This window comes from Abrus precatorius, unplaced genomic scaffold, assembly GCF_003935025.1.
Source record: "Abrus precatorius isolate BTA unplaced genomic scaffold, Abrus_2018 Scaffold7, whole genome shotgun sequence".
In the NCBI taxonomy this organism is placed as follows: Eukaryota; Viridiplantae; Streptophyta; class Magnoliopsida; order Fabales; family Fabaceae; genus Abrus; species Abrus precatorius.
This window is the reverse complement of record NW_020874417.1, coordinates 2,065,700-2,085,286: the sequence shown is the minus strand read 5'-3', so window position 1 is coordinate 2,085,286 and position 19,587 is coordinate 2,065,700. Positions and strand designations below refer to the sequence as shown.

The 19,587-nt window shown below is 35.7% G+C and overlaps 4 protein-coding genes across 6 annotated transcripts; 1 reads left to right on the top strand and 3 right to left on the bottom strand.

Moving 5' to 3' along the window:
• On the top strand, window positions 1-2,754 carry LOC113872768 (protein LIFEGUARD 2-like). 2 transcript variants are annotated; one of them, XM_027510571.1, is made up of 4 exons: window positions 1-397; window positions 502-615; window positions 1,388-1,545; window positions 1,641-2,754. In XM_027510571.1, the coding sequence occupies exons 1-4, from the start codon at window positions 148-150 to the stop codon at window positions 1,845-1,847; spliced, it is 729 nt and encodes a 242-aa protein (XP_027366372.1). In that variant the 5' UTR covers window positions 1-147; the 3' UTR covers window positions 1,848-2,754. The 2 variants fall into 2 exon arrangements, with proteins under 2 accessions (XP_027366372.1, XP_027366373.1); XM_027510572.1 differs by lacking the exon at window positions 502-615 and having other exon boundaries at window positions 15-397; window positions 1,641-2,157.
• A 2,171-nt stretch (window positions 2,755-4,925) lies between these two features.
• Window positions 4,926-8,232, bottom strand: LOC113873879 (VAN3-binding protein-like). The gene is made up of 7 exons (XM_027512236.1): window positions 7,921-8,232; window positions 7,676-7,801; window positions 6,083-6,518; window positions 5,512-5,745; window positions 5,359-5,408; window positions 5,225-5,282; window positions 4,926-5,140 (listed from the first exon to the last, which is right to left on the bottom strand). Exons 1-7 carry the CDS (start codon window positions 8,230-8,232, stop codon window positions 4,926-4,928), a joined length of 1,431 nt encoding a protein of 476 aa, XP_027368037.1.
• A 3,138-nt stretch (window positions 8,233-11,370) lies between these two features.
• Window positions 11,371-12,940, bottom strand: LOC113871013. Of its 2 annotated transcripts, XM_027507672.1 has the most exons (3): window positions 12,709-12,936; window positions 12,515-12,597; window positions 11,371-12,454 (listed from the first exon to the last, which is right to left on the bottom strand). In XM_027507672.1, exons 1-3 carry the CDS (start codon window positions 12,934-12,936, stop codon window positions 11,506-11,508), a joined length of 1,260 nt encoding a protein of 419 aa, XP_027363473.1. In that variant the 3' UTR covers window positions 11,371-11,505. The 2 variants fall into 2 exon arrangements, with proteins under 2 accessions (XP_027363473.1, XP_027363472.1); XM_027507671.1 differs by having other exon boundaries at window positions 11,371-12,597; window positions 12,709-12,940.
• An 883-nt stretch (window positions 12,941-13,823) lies between these two features.
• On the bottom strand, window positions 13,824-18,954 carry LOC113871012 (serine/threonine-protein kinase Nek2-like). Its single transcript, XM_027507669.1, has 14 exons — window positions 18,612-18,954; window positions 18,454-18,520; window positions 18,152-18,217; window positions 17,802-17,848; window positions 17,688-17,733; window positions 17,504-17,584; window positions 17,356-17,398; window positions 17,177-17,226; window positions 17,000-17,081; window positions 16,821-16,870; window positions 16,510-16,583; window positions 15,866-15,917; window positions 15,250-15,714; window positions 13,824-14,810 (listed from the first exon to the last, which is right to left on the bottom strand). The coding sequence occupies exons 1-14, from the start codon at window positions 18,695-18,697 to the stop codon at window positions 14,175-14,177; spliced, it is 1,845 nt and encodes a 614-aa protein (XP_027363470.1). The 5' UTR covers window positions 18,698-18,954; the 3' UTR covers window positions 13,824-14,174.
• Between the last annotated feature and the right edge of the window lie 633 nt (window positions 18,955-19,587).

Genomic DNA, 19,587 nt, shown 5'->3' with positions numbered 1-19,587 from the left:
GTGGTGGTAGTTCGTATATTAACAACTCCCGCAAAAACAATCACATCCACGTTCCACGCACATAGCAAAGATCGAAAGCCCTAAATATTTTCTTTGCATTTTCCCTTACTCTCTCTCACTTTCTGAGTGAAGAATCTTCACGGCAAGATGTGGAACCAGCCCTTCGGGAAAACGGATTTGGAGAGCGGGGCGAGGCCTCTGTACCCGATGATGCTTGAGAGCCCCGAATTGCGGTGGGCCTTCATCCGAAAAGTTTACTCCATCATCGCTATACAGTTGCTCGTAACCATCGCGGTCGGCGCCATCGTCGTCACCGTTCGCCCCATCAGCTTATTCTTCGCCACCACCGGCGCCGGCTTGGCTCTCTACATCGTCCTCATTTTTGTCCCCTTTATCAGTGCGTCTCTTATCCTAATTGCTTCAGATTCCGTCATTTGCTTCGTGTTCTATTTTTCTCTAACGATCGTTTTCTTTTTGTGCTGATTTTGCTTGCAATTGCAGCGTTGTGTCCGCTTTACAGTTATTACCAGAAGCATCCCATCAATTACCTACTCCTCGGGGTTTTCACTATTTCTCTTGGATTTGTCATTGGATTGAGTTGCGCTTTTACTAGCGGTAAGAATCATTGTCACCTCTTTTTTTAAAAAATATAATATAATTTTCGTTATTTTGATTTTAAGTGAGATAATTAATAACTTGTTTTTCCTTGTTGTGCTGGTTATTTGGTTTCAATTTAGGATCAATTTATCATTGTGTTTAGTAAAAAAAAAAGACTAATTTATGGTTTATGTTGTTTTAATTGTTGAACATAGAAGTTGAGGATTGTCTGCTTGGTCAAAATGTAGACTTTGATTTGTGATTCTAGTTTGGGACAATGGACGAAAGAGAATTGCATTTATGTATTGGGATTCGTCTTGATAGTTGATATACAATTAGGGATTCTGGGGCACGTTTGTCATGTTGGGTTGTTAGCAAATACCAAATTACCAATGAGTGTTTGTTTTGTGTAAGGACTTGGAGAATGTCTAGGTTATGTGTCAAAAACTTATTTCCGTGGTTGCATTGGGATTCTTAGGTTTTGACCTACTCGTTACTTCCTCTCATTGAGAATGGAATTGAGACATTGAGTACGGGATTGGATTATTTCCTGAAATTGCTGTATTTGTTATTACTTATTAGTCAATGGAACTACCATTTCTGCAATTGGGAATAAAACCATCAGCCAAAAAACAAATTTGAGATCTTTGTTGTCACATGTTAGGACTTTTTTCGCTTGTCGATTTTGGCATGTGCCACTTTGTTTGATTTAAGTTGCATTTTTCAGTGAAAATTGCCTACTTGTGTATGCTCCTGAATTTTATCTAATGAGAGTGGATATTTGTTTCAGAGAAAGTTATTCTGGAAGCTGTCATATTGACGGCTGTGGTGGTGATCGGTCTTACTCTTTACACATTTTGGGCGGCAAGGAGAGGCCAAGACTTCAACTTTCTTGGCCCCTTCCTGTTCGGTGCTGTGCTAGTACTCATGGTCTTTGGGCTGATACAGGTATTATTTTGATTTTCAAACATTGTTACTTCATATGTATTATACCGTTGTAATTGTTTTGGTTAAATTCTTATGGCGTGTTCCTTTCCTTGCAGCTTCTCTTTCCACTGGGTAAGGTGTCTGTGATGATTTATGGGTGCTTGGCAGCCATTATATTTTGTGGCTACATAGTATATGATACAGACAACCTGATCAAGAGATACTCCTACGATGAATTCATTTGGGCTTCGGTCGCCTTGTATCTGGACATCATCAACCTCTTCCTGTCTCTCCTTACTATTTTTAGAGCTGCTGAAAATTGAGATCATTGTGTCATATATTCCGTTCCTTGCATTGGCACATTATTTACTTTCCGTGGGGGACGAGGGTGGGTTCAGAAAAACAAATTGTTATCAATTAATAAATTTTTGGGCTTGCCCTGTTGCTAGATGTCTTTTACACAATGGATTATTGTCAAAGCTGTTGATAAAATAGTTGATTAACGATTAAATTTGGCACTTGATTGTAAATACAATTACGACTTTTCCTTTCCTTATTTGTGAGCATTACTTCGTGGTTAAGCTTGTTATCTATACCGATTGGTACATATATGTGTAACGGTCCACCACTCTGGCCGCAAAGCTTGAACTTGTGAAATTTGCATTATAATTATTTATTAAAGCTGTGTAAATTCGTTGCGGCCTAATCGCGGTTATAGTTGTATTGCAATTGGCAATATTGCAGCGAAGTAGCAGCTACAATCGATGCGATTGAACCTTTAGAAAATGTCATATTGCGGCCTCGATACCATGCTTCGTCGATACGGCTAGTGACTCTTATGTGTCTTGGTGAATGCACATACGTTGCGAATAAGATTTTGTTTTGTACTTTAGCCGTCTCGCACAACTGTGTTCCTTATCCTGTTGGACACGGCACCTATTGTTATCCATGCATTCTGACTGGCCAAATCTTTACATGTATAGTTTTGACCTTTTTTTTTTCAATGATTGATTTGAGGCCATCATTCAATCACCATGTCTAATGGAATCCAATTTAGTTTTGCAAACCATAATCGCAGAACTTGATTCACCACCGAAAAGAATGCACATCCCTAATGCACCATACTTTCAAACACATAACCCCCTTATCATCAACTGATAACTGATAAGATTGTGTCATCCTCCTTGATTCCTTCACACTTTATTTCAATTGTTAAATGGTGTTCTGCAGATGAAAAAAGAGATAAAAAAAAACCCGTGATGAATGATATGATAAAGAAGAAAAAAGAGAGGAAATGGTAGAAAATGAATATAGAAGAAAATGGGTAAAAAAAAAAAAAGAAGCAAAAGCTAAAAAGCAGAGAATGAAAGCAGGAAGCAAAGTAAGGTGCGTTGCAATTTTATTAAATAAAGACATAATGGTTAAATTTCAATTTTAAAGGCGAATCACATTATATATTCCTTTCCCTTTTCTGTAATTTTCTCCTAGTCTGAATTTTTTAAATTAATAATATAAAGTATACTAATACATTCACTAATATATTATTTCTAAAACATCATTATTAAATGAAATTTGTGTAGGATTTACTAAACAAGGTAACTCTTTTTCTTTGGTTTGAGTTTTATTTCCTATATCTATACAATAAAGTATGTTCTTACAAGTTAAAGCATGTGGATCTTCTGCACTTTTGGCAAAAACTAAATTTATTAAAAAAGAAAAAAATTAATTTTTTTTTTACAATTTTAGCTTACATGAATTTTTTAACTTAGATAAAAATTACTTTTTATCAAACCTTCTTAAGTGAATAATTTTTTGCTTAAATGAATTTAAACTAAAGACCGTAGTTATTGCAAAAAATACAGAAGATTTGGATGTGTTAGAAACGCTATAATAAAAATTTATCATTTTTATCAATATATTTATTATGTTTTGAATTTTTATTGCATATTTTATGCATGACAAATCTTATAATTTTTTTTATATTTTTATTAATTTTAGTTTTCATTTTTATATTTCAACAATTTTAACTTTTATGATTAAAATTTTTAAAATTCTAGTTTTAGTCTCAATTATCAATAATATATTAAAACATATGTATAATAAGAAACATTTGGACCAATGGCTAGTATATTAAAGCAACTAAAAAAAAATAATATATAAGGATGAAAGTCTAAATATATAAAATTATAAGAACAAGAAATCAAATTTTGAAAGTATAAGAATGAAAACTAAAATTGAGATAAATTATAAGAATGAAAAATATATTTAAATTAATATTTCTAATATTAATGTTCAGAATTGTTGCATTGTCCAATCGGATGCTATATATGTATCATATCTGAACTGATCTGATGCCATATCATAATTTGTGTATGATCATAGATAACAATAATTTTTTGTATTATAATGCGTGCCAACAGACCGTAGTGTTCATATATGGTCCTTAGGAAAGGCGATTTCGTTGTTGTAAGTCACGTCCAACATTAAAACTTTGCCAAACTTGAAGTCAAACCATTTTGTAAAATTGGGATTGGAATTTCTTTTCATCATAGCAGATAAATTTCTTCATTTCTGAGTTGCCAATATAAAAGGTAAGTTTTGTATGATCTCCTTTGTCTAGATTTTGTCTTATTAAACAAGGAGGCATTTCTCTAACATGGTTTTCTTTGTTGAGTATTTTATAAGTTTATTAAAAGAAAAGGATTGAGAACTTTCATTTGGAGATTGCATTTCATATAGACAAAACCATCTAAAGTTTCTTTGTCTTTTGTTGCTTCAACTATCTAATGAATCTTCACTATTCCCATCAATTACTCTAATGAAAAAGTACTATTCATTTAATTCCCAACTTCGATTTTGTTATTTTAGCAACGTTCTTGCCTAATCCTTCTATAACCTTTCTTAAACTGTTTTCTATCACACCCTTCAAACAAAAACGGCTTAATATTCTGGACAAGAACCAAGAAAAAACGTTTTATTGGTTCTTCATATACACTTGTGTTTGGGGTAAGGAAAATTTTTCACCGTAAACAACTTCCAAAAGAAAAAAATTTGTAATAAAGAATGTATATGTGATAGCTTGGATTTCCACCAAAAGCTAGAGAATCCTTCTCCCTATTATCCAAAAAAAAATCCTTCAAGATTGAGCCAAAAAGAAATGTTTATCCATGATAATGTATAACAATGGAGAGATTAACCCTAGCCTCTAGGGGATTTGGTAGATGCATTGTAGCCAAAAGGGAAAAGAAAATCTCAAACTAGTCACATAGTATCTTCAATCCTAAGTTCAAAATCCATTAGATTTTGTTTAAAAGAGTTGAGAAATACAGCTAAATACATATAGTTTGAATAATCAGCAGTAACAAGAGACTCTTTTGGCAATTAGTATTAGATGTGAAGCCTCATGTCCTATTTCTGTTTCGCCTTTGTGCAACAATGGAAAGAAGTCTTGAAACCCCTTGAGTCCAGATATCATATTCTCTTTGATTTCTACTTTCAAACTCCACAATCCCTCTTGCTTCTGTTTTCAATCCAAAATACCTTCTCTTTTCACCATCATCAAACAGATGCCTTCCTGGCCATGCCGGTAAATTTGTACACACATCTAACACAACATCTGTCCATTAAAGAGCATAAGATTATGAGTAAAACAAGGTAATATGTAGACCCATTTAACACAACATCTAGGCCAGTAGCTCACTCTTTTTCTTTTTTGTAATGGTTCCGGCAACATGTCTGCTCTTCATTTTCAGCATCACCTGAATGGTTGCAAGGATTGTGACGAATGGACATGTACTCAATTCCATCTGCTATAAACTTTTGAAAGAAAATTACCTGGCCGGTTCGATGTATATAAACAGAAACTATTTTCCAATGAAGATCACCTACATTTATCACCAAAATGGAATTTAATCTTTTTACAAATGAGAGAAAAAATTCAGACTTAGTGCCAAAATATTTAGTAGTTGCATATGTTACTGAAATTACCTTTGCGGGTCCGTTTGAGTAATTCAGTGCCCCTAGCAAGGAGCTCTTGACTGCAGGCACCCAAAAAATTTTCTCCATTGATAATCTCCCCACTATCACTTGTGCTGGAATTGCTGTTATTGCCTTTACCACCACATATTCCAATCCCTATGCCTCTCTCTAGTGGTGTCACTGCAGTGATATTCCACACTTCCTTCATTGCTCTTGCTTTCAAGGTTGCTGCCCCTCGTAGAGCTGCATATATAAAGGTAACATCCTTCAAGTGGCTAGGCTATACAAAGAAATATTGTAGAAAACAGGACTACCTCTCACTATCCATGAGTACAAAAATGTTCCTTATGGTACTAAGCGACCGATCATCAACAAATGAAACTACAGATCCTAGTTGATTCTTTACTGTTAAAGCAACTTAATTAGCCTTTTTTTATGGTCAAGTCAATAACATAATGAATAGATCTTTTACTGTGAATCAACTTTGGTTAACAGCAGTAGCTTAATGGTTTCTTAATAATAATAATAAACTTTATATTATTATAGGACATTTGTCCCCAATGGATGCATAAAACTGTACCAGTGGCAGCTGCAGCCGTAAGTGTTGTGATATCATCATGAGAACGGACATTCACAGCAGAGCTAACCACAGAAGCAAGGTGATCTCTCTCAGCTCCCATTGCTTCAGCAGCCTCTACACATTGAGCAGCAACTAATGTGGCTGCAGAAGCCACAGCCATGTCTGTTTTGGCCATCTTTTCATCCTTGTTAGGTGCAGATGAGGCTGCTGTTGCAGCTGTGATGGCTGCAACTGCTGCTGCCACCGCAGCAACAGAAATAGCAGCATGAAGTTGAGCATTGTGGGTTCTGTTTTCTTCTTTCTTCTTTTCTCTTCTGTCTTTCAACCATCTTCCCACTGTTTTAGGCCCGGAACTAGGAGTGGCATTGCCTGAAGCAGCACTCATGGTTCGTCCACCATTGAATAAGGGGTGAATGGAATTGTTTGCCCGAAAAAACTGCAACAGATTGATGAAGCCTAGCATTGTAAATCCTTTTTCGGATTCTCCATCCTTGTACTAATTTAACATTTTAAAATTGTTCCATCTCAAAAGAAAAAAAATGCTGACAATATTCAATTATTCCGGTTTCCTTGTCAGCCAACTGCCACTTATAAATCACTGACATGCATGTCTTTTCCTTACCATTTCTTCTAGTGTTCATTTATTTTTATCAGCTTCCATGTCATGTTTTCATTTCATCATTCTTATGTTGAAGGCAAGAAAAATAGACACATATTTATCCTATCAATATTTCCTGTGCCACCTTGATGCTTTGATTTCTTTCTAGTAAAAGCCAAATTAAACTTTTTCCCTCTACCAAGAAAAAAATGCCAAAATGAGAAGGTTGGTTGCGTGAATACAGAGACAAGGTACACTGGACAGTCAAAGTGTCAAACTCCTTGTCCTGTTCTGAAACACTCAGCAAGCAGGCAAGTAACTGGAAGAAACCATGTCTCCACATTTGATCAGTAACAAAAACGTGCATGCGTCATTACCCACTTCAACACTCACCCGTTTCCATCCAAAAGTCATCTCCAAAGTTCAAAATTTTAATCTTTTTAACTAAAAGTCATAACCCCTCCCAGAACTTTAGGCTCTAGCTCCCTCTTTTGATGAGGTAGTGGAAAATAAAGTAGAGGTGATCCTCACTCTCATGGAAAACCCTTTTAGCAGTAAGCACCAAGATGGGACAAAATATTTTTGAGTAGGTATGAACGCAGATATTTCTTCCATGCAGCCATGGGAACTAAAATGAGTCGTGACAGGCAGGTGAATCTATTGGGACCCTCAAGTTCCTTTCTTTTGTAAATTCTTTTACATATTTTATTTCTCTTATGTAAGACCAGACAAAAAGCAAACAGTGTTTTCCACATTAAAACAATAAATTAGTAGTAGCAGGTAGTCCTAGGAACCAAAGCATGGGATTCAAAGAGTGAGGTTGGCAAGGGGACTTACGGGAGGAAGAAGCAAAACAAGGGAATACAATAGTGACAAAAAATGCTATGCAGTAGTGAGAAACAACTGTTCAGTGCAACAGTATGGTCACTTCACCAACCTCCTGTTCCTCAGGGCCCCACCCCTGTCCAAAAGAAGGGAAAGGAACAGAAATATACCTTGACAACATCGTCAAACTCATCAGAAGGAGAAATTGGCGGACTATCTGTTCCGGTTAAAGAAGCACCACCATTCAAAGGTTCACTACTGTGAGACAATCTACCTGATGTTAATGGAGACACTTCCTGTCACACACATCACACATGAAATGATTTTAAAACCAAGATTGAATGACATAAAGAAAAACAAAGTCTTTCCCTTGTAAAGAACCAAAAATATAATTGATATGCTAAACACTAAACACCTCTCTTGCTGAATGTGACATAATGCGCTCAAGGACAAGCTGTGAAGTAGCAGAGGAAGCAAAAGAGAACTGGTTAGTTTCTTCAAGAATGGAATTAGTCATGCAAGAGGACCCATTAGCAGGCTTGGAAGCTATGCAAGAAGAAGGAGGTGGGGAAGGTTGAGGTGCCAGGGCTTTAGAGACCTCAAAGGCAGAGGCACTCCATGATCTTGACAGAAACTCCATTGGTACTCTTGGGCTCTCTGGCAAATGAGTACCACTGGTTGGAGGGAACTCATTTCTGCGACAATTGACTCTGAACTTGGGTTCCATGTCAGTGGTGAACTGTGGTTGTCAAAGTTTGTTGCTTAGAGATGTAGCTTGCCTTCCTGAAGTGGAATTATATAGTGGGATATTTGAGGAACCAGGAGTGTTTAAATGCCAATGTCCTGAGGGCAATGACTGGTCAGCAAGTAATAAAGCGGGTTAAGGGTAGTGAGGAATGGTCAAACAACATGTGATCAAGTACTTTGTGGTGAAGTTCACACTGGAAATAAAAAACGAAAAGTACTGTTATCTGCTTTGTGCTACACATCAGAGACTAGGGTGTAGGGAGAATTTGGTAGACAATGTCATTTTAATACAATCTTTATGGCTTTAGTGGCTCCTCTTCCAGACTAACATTATACAATTGCAATCATGAAGTATACTGACAAAAAAAATCATTTTTTATATAAAAAATCAGTGTTAAACATTTTAATGAGTTATTATGAGTGACTGATTCAACTATCATAACAAATACTAATAATTAAGAGTCATCATTCATGCTTTAAGTATATACAATTCACGTGACAATAGTAGGGCATAACAGAGTCAAATGCTACAGATACCCTCTTTCCAAGGCTGAGAGACAAAAATATTGGCTATAGGGCTAGAAGTTACTTAATTATGAAGAAGACAAAAAGATACGAACGCATAATTAGGTGCAAGTTCTGATAATGTAATCATTGCATTACTAAGATATGTAAAATGTTCAAATCATATCCCCTGAGAGAAAACCTACTGTTGCACCATTAAAAAATTATCATATGGACCAGATCAAAGAAAATTGTCAAAACAGTACTGTATACTTGAATTGACATTGTAAACATTGAATATGGTCATTGAATTCATTGTTGTTCTATTATATTAGCAGTTTACTCGAACAATTCAATAAATTTTATTAGCATTTGAAAATAAGCGGGTTTGCATTGCATCAAATCTCCTTAAACGTAAATCTATTTTAAGTTATAGCTTTCACTTTAAAATGTGATTTAACGTAAGGTGATGGACTTTCCAACCATGTAAAGGTTCCATCAAACGCGGAAAGACACAACTTGATTTAATTCTCTGGAGTAACATCCATGTTCTGAGTAGACATAAAATTTTATTCCTTGTCTGGGAGAACGAAGTTGTTTCCTTTTAAAACAATTTGAAATTCTGAAGCTAGATTCAGTTCCAACAGGCAACAGTAGATGTCATTAAAAAGCTTCAAGTTCAAATCTAGTTATAAATGAGTTTCGTGGATATGATCACATGAATAAATACACACTTGGGTTCCAAGAGGCAAGAGTTTATATATGTACTTATATAGGACCATTTAAAGAAAGGTACTGATTCTAGCGCCTCATAGAAGTAGAAATCAGAGTGTGCAGCTCTGACATTAAGAGGGGAAAATGTCAGACGCTATAGAGTGAGCTGAGTTATGGTGTTCCTTCTTGTCTTAGGAGTTGGCAACGTCTAAGGCCGACAGGTTAGGAAGTCCAAACAAGTTTTAGCAGAGCCATTTTTCTTCAGTGTTGGGACACAAAAGCTGTGTTCCAGAAGAGGACCTGAGCCAAAATGCGCGTGCACAGGTACGTCATCAGCTCCTGCTTTCTAAATTTTTCAGCCACAGGCATTAACACAATCTCCATTCCCCTCTCATAATTTTCTCAAGAAGAACAAAAATGACTCTTAGAAGAGAAACGAGAGCCTTGGCTTTTTTTAATTGTTAGTATTTTTCTCTGTCCTTCATTCAATAACTGACAAAAGATGTGAACTTTATTCCTTTTGCCTCGTTTTCTCATTGACGATCTTTCCCTTTGGATTTCAATTGCACTTTGTGCTTTCATTTCAGAGCAAGGATTTCTCCTATTCAAGTTTGCTTTTTGAAGTCATTTTTAGTTACCCTTTAGGGCCACTAAAGAATGAGAAAGCAAGACCTACTTAGTGGCTAATTTGTTGTACAAACAAAGTATACATAGGCTTCCTTTTACTTTCTTCTTTTTTTCTGCCCCATCTTTTTTTATTTTTTAGACTCACCAGTGCTTTCATTTTGCTTTATTTACCACAGATGCCGACCCGATGTAAAACAGCTCCTCACCCACATTCGCTTACAGTTTAATCGCACAATTTGCTGCTTATAGACTATCCGAAGCGAAAATAAAAACTATTATCATCTAACAATAGAGACGTCTATGCATTATGTTACAAAGTGAAACATTAAAAGGTGAACATCACTCTCATTCAAATTTCTCTTTTTTACATTTGAACACGTGCGATGTTTCTCTAGTAATTGTGTGCAGGTTTTGGGTTTAAGCCGGAGCATTGGAATGAACGAGAGAGCGAGACCCGAACCTTCCATTGTAGGTATCTCCTTTTACAATCACAGATGTGCGCACGGGACAGGCTGAAAGTGTAAAGGTACTCAATGCACGTCTATTCTTTATCGGCTAGCTGCTGCATGAAGTGTTTCACTTGCATGATCAGGTCCTCTTTTTCGGCCCTTTTTTTTTTCTTTTTAATTTTTTATTCCTATAAAGTGTGTACATAACGAACAAAATTGAAGATCACTAGAAAAAAAAGGGGAGGGGGGGAGGAGGAGAACCAAAACGCAAAAGGGAAATTACCGTCTTATTTGAAAATAAAAATGTATATATAAAAATACTATCTTATTTTTACTTTATTTGCGCATACAAGATTGACAATCAAAATTTTAAGTCCTGTTTAATTTGAGAAAATATTGTTTTTATTTTGTATACTTTTAGTTCGAATTCCAATAAATGTATCTATGTTTAAGTACTCAAATAAAGAATTCTGTAACTCCAATAAGATTGTCAGAGAAAAATACTTGTGATTTAAACAGATAAAAAAAATGAAACATTGTTTTATTTAATTTTCAGTTGTCAAATATTTATATAAGAAAGAGCAAAAATAACTTTTTTTATAGTTTTCTTTCTTGTACACGTATTTGATGAAGAGAAAACAAAATGCAAATACACTTTATGGAAATAATCAGACCCTTATATGCACTATTCCATAGCCACATATATGATTACGAAGATAAGAAACCAAGTGAAAACATTTATGTAATATTTATGAAATCAGGAATGAAATAGCAACCGTTTTCTCAAAACAAATGGGTCATTAAGCTGAAATGCAGTCCTTCCATACTGTCTAACTCTTTTTGCTAATATATGATTATTCTAAAAAAGGTTGCTGAATACATAATTAGTAAGGTTAACTTCTCAAAATCTACTGCTTTGGCAGAGGATATACATTGAAACAGCACTAACCAGAATCTGGTCATCTATTTGATTGCAAACCGCTACCACCATAATACTGCTTCGTTGTTTCCCGTGAGAACTCGGCAAAGGTCATCCCTTCCTTCAACCGTGACAACAGTGGGGGAACTATTTTGTGAATTTCTCGAGTTAAAATATTATTATCCTTCCCAGACTGTTCATGCTCATCATCAGATGCCACTAAACACTGACCATCGAACCCATTGAAGGCTTTTGCAAGAGGATAATCTGAGATAGAGAATGTTTTAGTCCACGCAGGCTGCAGAAATACAACGAAAGTTTCTCTGCTCAAATTTTCAAACTTGGAAGGTCTATAAACAGAGTGCAAGGTAGAGTGAAGCTTCCCTTTGGAGATTATATCAGCAGATTCCCCAACTTGAATGATAAAACTTTCAGGAGGGGCCTTCACCATGAAGACCCTTTTCTTATTGGGATCATATATCTGCAAGCATGTATGCCCAGTTGGGGATGGACATTCATCAAAACAAGCAGCAGGAAATGGATCTTCTGTATTGCTTGTCTCTGAATAAGATGGCAAAAGAAATAAGGGTGATGTTAGAACAGTGAATATACCATAATCATAATGCCACTGCTGCCACAAATTCGAATGAACTCCACACGAGGTAGCATCATGGGCGATTGAAGTCAACTCTGACCCTGCTAACTGTTTGATATTATTAGCACGTCTTTTGCTAGTTGCTCTGCTCCTCTCAAGTTGTTTAAGGAGGAGACCATCTAAAGGTGAATGATAATGAATAAGTCGCCCCTTAGCTGCATATGATTCGAATAAACTCAGCTCTAACTCATTGCCACCAATCGCCTTATCACATATTCGAGCAAGGCAAAGCCCTAGCTCCATCATGCAAAACCCTAACTCTTGAAAAGCACTTCCGAGATTCTTTAATTCCATATAATTGCAATCTGTCACCGTTTCTTCAACATGTCGAGGACTATCTAATTGGCAATTATCTGATACATTACTTGGCGCAGTTTTGGTGAATTGTGGAGACTTAGCATATTTCAGTTGCATAGCAAAAGAGGACACACTCCTATTAGGGTTTTTCAAAGGAACGTCACTACCCAAGTTATGCTCCTAGGAAAGCACGCAATGCAAGCACAATGAGCATCCCTACATAACTTAAACCCTAGATTGATGATTGTGTAACAGTGATTCAGAAGACAATACCAATGACAAATTATATACCTTGAGAACACGTTTTTGGGTTTCACGGTCGAGAACAGCGAGCTTCCGAGTGAGCGGCAGAAGGTGTAAGCGGAGGTTGCAAGCATTGGGGACTCCAGTGATGGCGAGGAGTCCTGGACCACTGGGTCCTAGGGTTTCCATTATTGAATCTACTTTGGTTGAAGTTGAAGGTGAACATAAATCCGAATAGTGAAGCTCGTATAAATCTATGATCTCTGCTTCTTCCATCTGCACCTCTAGCAGTTGCAGTGGGAGAGAGTATAGTATAAACACTCCATGACGATGGCGACGACGACTACGATGGGCCTGGGCTCCAGTTATTGGGCTGCGGGTTTTTTTCACTCAAGTTTGGCCCATTGTTTTCTTTTTGTTTTTTTTATTTAATACCTAAAAATTAGTTCAATTTATCTATATACCTATAATGCATAACATATGAATAATAATTGAAAATAATAATAATAATGCCTAAAATTTATTTGTCAGTTAAAAATGCGAAAATTTTCAATTATTATATAAATAATTTTTTTTTATGCACCAATTAACTATATGCTGGAATATTAATGAATTTTAAAAAATGATAATATATAAGTAATGTATTCAATTATATTTTAAATTATTTTCCATTTTAAAGTCAATAAATAATAAAATATTGGTCAATAAGCTATAGTTATTTTCTTCATAACGTATTTAAAGAATATACTTTTATTCCCGATCATAAGTTTATTTATGAATCCTTTTTGCTATTAAATGATATTTAAGTGATTTAAACTCGTTATTAAATTTATTAGACGGCGTGATAATACAATATTGAATGACAATGGTGAATTCTGAAAATAGATTATTACGATAAAATGGTTCTTTATGTCTCAATTTCATATAAATAGCTGGAAGTCTAGGTTCGATCTATGAGAGAAAATCATTAACTTCAAACTACTTGAGCAAGTATCTCGAAGAGCTTGGCATCTCAGAAAATGCCTTGGAATGGTATTAACTTAAGAATGAGATTAGAAAGAGCAAAACCCAATTACAGAAATTAAACTGCTTTTCAAATTATAACGAAATACATAGTTGTACTAAATTAATTTACAATGTTGTTAATGATCATAGAAGTGCATCATAAGTACTCTCCAGTTTCTTTGGAGCTCTTAGTAAACTAAATAGCTGTCTCGTTTGGAGAAACCTTCGCAGGCCCAATGGGCTTAAACAACTCCCCCAGCTCTTCAACTGCTGTTGCAGGAGCCGTGCTCTGAAGTCAAGCAAACTCTTCAATAACACCCCCGTTTTGATCTACTGGTGAGAAAATTAACTTCAGACTACTTGCGCAAGTGCAGCGGACTGCAGACATCTCAGAAAATGTCAATGGTGTCAAGTGTCAACTAGAACAATAAGATTAGAGGCTAAGCTACTCGTCAAGTTCTACATAACTTTACACAGTTGTTAACGATCTAAAAGTGGCTCAGGAAACCTTAGACCACAGTTTCTTTGAAGCTCTTAGCCAACCAAATAGCTGTCTCCCTTGGAGAAACCTTCTCAGGACCAAACGGCTTCAATAATACCCCAAGCTCTTCAAACCTCTGTTGCTGTAGGAGCCGTGCACTGAACTCAAGCAAACCCTCCAATGCCTCTGCGCGTTGCTGGAAAGAAGAGGTGTCAAATCTGTGCTGACGAGACTCACCAGAGGAGAGACTTGAAACAGCAGTTGCCACATGTTCAGAGTATTCATTGCCAAATGAAACTGGAGCACCAGGACAAACATCACTGCCACTGGAAGGGACACTGGCTTTGTCCACAACTTGGATTGTACACTTGTCTTTTGTGATTAAGCAGTCAGCATTACTTGGGGAACCAGAAGACCACTGAACCGATGTTGATGAAATTCCACGGACAGGGAAGAGAGGATCCTCAGAAGAGGCCAGAGGGAATTCAGCAATCTTGTCAATTCGTGGTGCATTTACAGAAATATCAGGAGAGTCCACACTTCGAAGAAGACTGACATTAGCTCTAGGAGGGGTGGTTGTGACCATGTCTCTGGTAGGTAGTGGAAGGGAGGCTCTACGAGTTGGTGGAGGAAATTTACCAGCTGGAGTGAGAGATGCTGGAAGCTGAAATGACAATAAGCAAACAAATTAATTAATATACATCTGGATTCATCATTAACATACATACACTCCTCAATTAATTCAGGCAAAGGACAGCACACCACAAACTAAGCTCTACAGGAAATTGATAGAAATCGTCATGTAATGACATTTGATGTTGATAGATCGTACAGGACATACCTACAAGTAATGACACATGCATGCACGGGACCTAAATGCATCATATATGAGACAAAATCATTCAAATTCTAACGCCACAATATATGAAAATTCAAACCCAAATTTACCTGTTTTAAAAATATATGATTATGACCCTTCAATGACAATTCAGGTTGAGAAATTAATTCATAGGTTCAGCATGAGTTCAAATTATTTTTTCTTTTCTTACTTATTATGTCACAGACATCAAGATAAATGGAGATATTGAGAAGTTTAAACTTACTAAATCACGCTTGAAACCAGTATGGGATATCTTTGATGGTATTGTCTGCCGTCGGGGGTTGACATACTCCTTAGCTTCCCTCGATCTTGGAATCCTATCAACAGTTGAGAACTTTGCGTCTCTTGACTTGTTTGGATTGCATTCTTCACGGACACAGCCATCAGATAGTTCATAGAGTTTCTCTTTTGAACAAGTAGAGAATCTGTGTGCTCTTAGTGTAGAACACAGAGAACCTAGTTCAGTTCCAGAAATGCTAGGATTCAAGGCCCTGTCATTGCTGAATGACAATCGTTTCTCTCTGTCAGAAAGAGTAGAAACAGATTCCGGCTCCAAAAACCGAGTCCTCCTTACATAGTTTGAGTCAGACCATTGGAATGGGAAAGTACTTCTTCTGGGGCTATTTAATTTCAAGTGAATTCTAAGAATATAAGGTTGAAGATGCGGATGGTTTAGTAACTCTGCAGCCTGCCAAAACAAACTGCAATTAATCTTACATGTATTTATCACTCAAAGACAATGATATCTGCATACAGTTATTTTTATAGTCTAGTTTTTATCAATCAATCCAGATCTTGATAACTACAAAGATTAAAGAAATACATGAAAGAAAACATACACTTGGCCTAAGCTCTGGATTTTTCCGCAGCATACTCTTAACAAGCCCTCGACTGCAAAAAGAAACAGACATATCACAATAAGTTCACAAATCATACAACCAAATGTGGCCAACAAGTTGGGAAGTAAAAATGATAAGTAACAGAACAAAGATAAGAATAAGAGGCAATAAGAAATATCCAGATCTGGGGAGTATATTGCTTTTGGCTAAACTAGAATTATCATTACGACATGTGCAATGGTAAACTAAACCCCATACAGAATAACATGTCATCTTCCTAACATAATGAACATTAAGTGAAATGAAAGCAGTAGTGGTGTCATGTTTTGGAAATGACAAATAATAACAAAGAACACTTATCGATGAAAGAGCACCTAAACTTCCAATTTACAAATATTCAGAAATACTATAAGCCATAGGTAAGATCTAATGGTAGGCCTGCCTGACAAACTTTGAATGCCTTGAAGACTTATCACTAATTTTGATCAGTATCAGCAATGCATGCGTAAGCACTGATATTATTTAAATGCTGTAAGTAACTAAATATAGACACAAACATAGCAGTTTCATAACAGGGAGAAAAGAGTCAAAAAACATATAAAGAGTATAATGAAATAAAGATTCCTCGGAAATAGAAGACTCACAAAGAACCAGAATACACTGTTGGTAGTGGAGCCACTAAAGACTTGTTTATTTTGTTAATAAGTGTTTGCATATCCTGTACAAATAGAAGACAATAGATAAATAAAAAGACTGATTTCATGTTCTGTTCCAAAATGTAATAGCTCAAATATCACCAATGGACTTACTAATGTGACAAAATATTTCATGTTTCAAATGAATTATTTGTATCCCCACAAATTACCGTACTTAAGATAAAAAGGTTTGGCAAATAATGTTTCATTAAAAACGTTAATTAAGTAAATAACTCTGCCAGCTGCTGATAGTAACTTACAAGAGCTTTAAAAGCTGGTTTGTGAGCAGCCATTTCATATACACAGCACCCTGACAATTGTTATGAATTATAATCAACGGCAATTGCAATTGGAAAAAAAAAAAAAAAAACTGTAAGATGGCAAAGGAAAGGTTAACTAAGCCTAGTGATCTCATCAGAACAAAAGAAATCTATCTTACCCAAGGACCAGATATCTGACTTAGAGCCATAGGGTATATCAGCAAGAAGCTCTGGGCACATATAACTTGGTGTTCCCACAACCTAAGCTTACAGCATGAACACACAGCAAGAGATCAAGTAAAAATTTAAAAGTGAAATGATTCGATAGAATATCTTGGCTATAATATAACACTCACTGAGGAAGCAAGATCATCACATGTCAACATTTTAGCTAGACCAAAGTCACCTGCATCCAACATACATGACGTGAGTATAGGTCCATATGATACTAAAAAAACACAGCACTACTTAGAGATGTTCAGACTCCAAGCATTCATTAAGCGCAGTTTGAGAATGGAATGAAGAAGGCCATTACCTAGTCGTATGTCTTGATCTTTTGTCAAGAATATATTTGAACACTGAAAACAGTGTGGATTAAACATCAATATAAAGTAGGTTCTCAAAGATTTCAGTTACCCAGCTACATAACATCTACAGTAATTGAACTTCAAGAAATCATTCACCTTGACATCACGATGAAGAATATGATTTGCATGCAAGTAATCAAGTGCCATCAGCAGTTGAACCAGCCACTTACAAAGCTTCTGTATTAAAAAAAATTGGTTATATATATTAGGTAAGTGCCAGAAATGAAAATTACTCACACCAGGCCAAGAAGTAAAAGCAATTGCTGCAAGACTGACCAACCTCTTCAGGGAAAAGAACACCATTAGCCTTTTTAATAACTTCTGCCCTGTATAACAACTTAATTAGCAATTAAAAGATCACAAATACTTGAATTTAATGTGAACCATGACTTACATATCTCCTCCTTCACAATAGCCAATGACGATACATACAAAACAACCCTGGAAATGAAGGTACCAGCTAGCAAATTTCAGAATTTAAAATTAACCAATAAATATAAACCCACATTCTGATACCAAAGCAGCTCCATCATCAATATAATAAAAGTTCAGCATTTGTAAATAAACAAGCGAGTAACAAACCATTACACTTCTTTAAGTCCATAAGAAGCCATTTTTGTCAACATAAACCAAAATTTATACTCTTGGGAATCTTGGCAAAACAAGTAAACAACAGCACTGCACAAAAGGAAAAGCCAACAAATTTAAAAAGTTTTATTTTCTGTTTTTTTTTTTTAAGCTGACCTTTTCTACCCAAGAATCTTTATACTCAACAATAAACGGATTCCGAACTTTAGAGACAAGCTCCATCTGCAAAACAAGGAATGAGCAAAGCACCTCAGAATCTTTCAAATTTTAAAAAACAACACGAGTACCGCGCTTCACGTTTTAAAATATAAACAAACCAAAAATAGAAATAAACATAATCTAAACATTACATCAAAATTCAAACGTGACATCAACCAAAAAGAATCATAAAACCTACGTTAAACACGAACATTAAATTCTGAAGCTGCAGAAAAAATCAGAAGGAGCTTTCGTATTACCTCCTGGTGAGCAGATCTACGGGTTCTATCAGTTTGGCGCGCTAGACGAATCTTCTTAAGAACATACCTAATTACGTGAAACAAAAACGATATATGAATGTTATCGATGAATGTGAGAAAAACCAAACACAAAAGACACAGGTGAGTTAGGAACAAACCTTTTGTTTTCGTGCTTGTGCCTAACAAGCAGAGCTGAAGCAAAAGAGCCTCTTCCAATCTGTTCGAGAACTTCATACTGCTCCATTTCGATTTTCGATTACAAACACAATCACTTCACCTCAAACACAGGCAGCGGTTACGTCACAACGACACAACGGTATTTGAAACGACAACCATTCCTAATCTCGCGTACAAGACATACAGAAGAAGAAGAAGAAGAAGCAGAAGAAGAGAGAAACAAAAAGTAAATGAAAATGCGGTTAAGGGGTTAGGGCAGGCAGCACTGTACCTTACCCGTGCTCTTATTTCATTTCTTTTCCTTTCCCTTTGTTCAGTCCTTTTCTCAGATTACGCTTTTGGACTTTGACCCTCGCTTACTGTTCCTGTTTTGTTTGAATGCTTTTTCAGTTTCTCTTCCCATTCTTTTCTTTTGCCGCCCTCTCACTCCCAAATGACCAATTTTCATTTTATGCAATGAATTTAAATAATGTATATAGAATGTTAATGTTGGTGGGGTGGGTAGGGATTCAAAGCAATTAGAGACCATGCGATTCCATTAATTTAATTGAGCTCTACAATATTAATGTGGGTTGGTAAAGATTTTATTTTAAGAAACCAGAGTTCCTGAGCATTAGAAAATTCCCACAATAATTAACCTCAAATGTTAATTACTTTTAATTATATTTTATTTTTAAAAACAGAAAACTGTTTTTTAAAATAAAAAAACAAATATACTTTTGTTCACTTGATTTCAAACCCAAAAGTTACGTCTATATAATACGAGTTACATGACATGAAAAATGTAGTTTATAAAATAAGTTTAGCAAGTCTGCAGTTATATGGACCAGCAGTGCATGTTTGGATTGAATTAATGTATTAAAATATTCTAAAAGTTCTGTAAATAAAAAATTATAAATACTTTAAATGTAAAATAAATAAATCAAATGCGTATTTAAATTTATTTATTTCATAGCT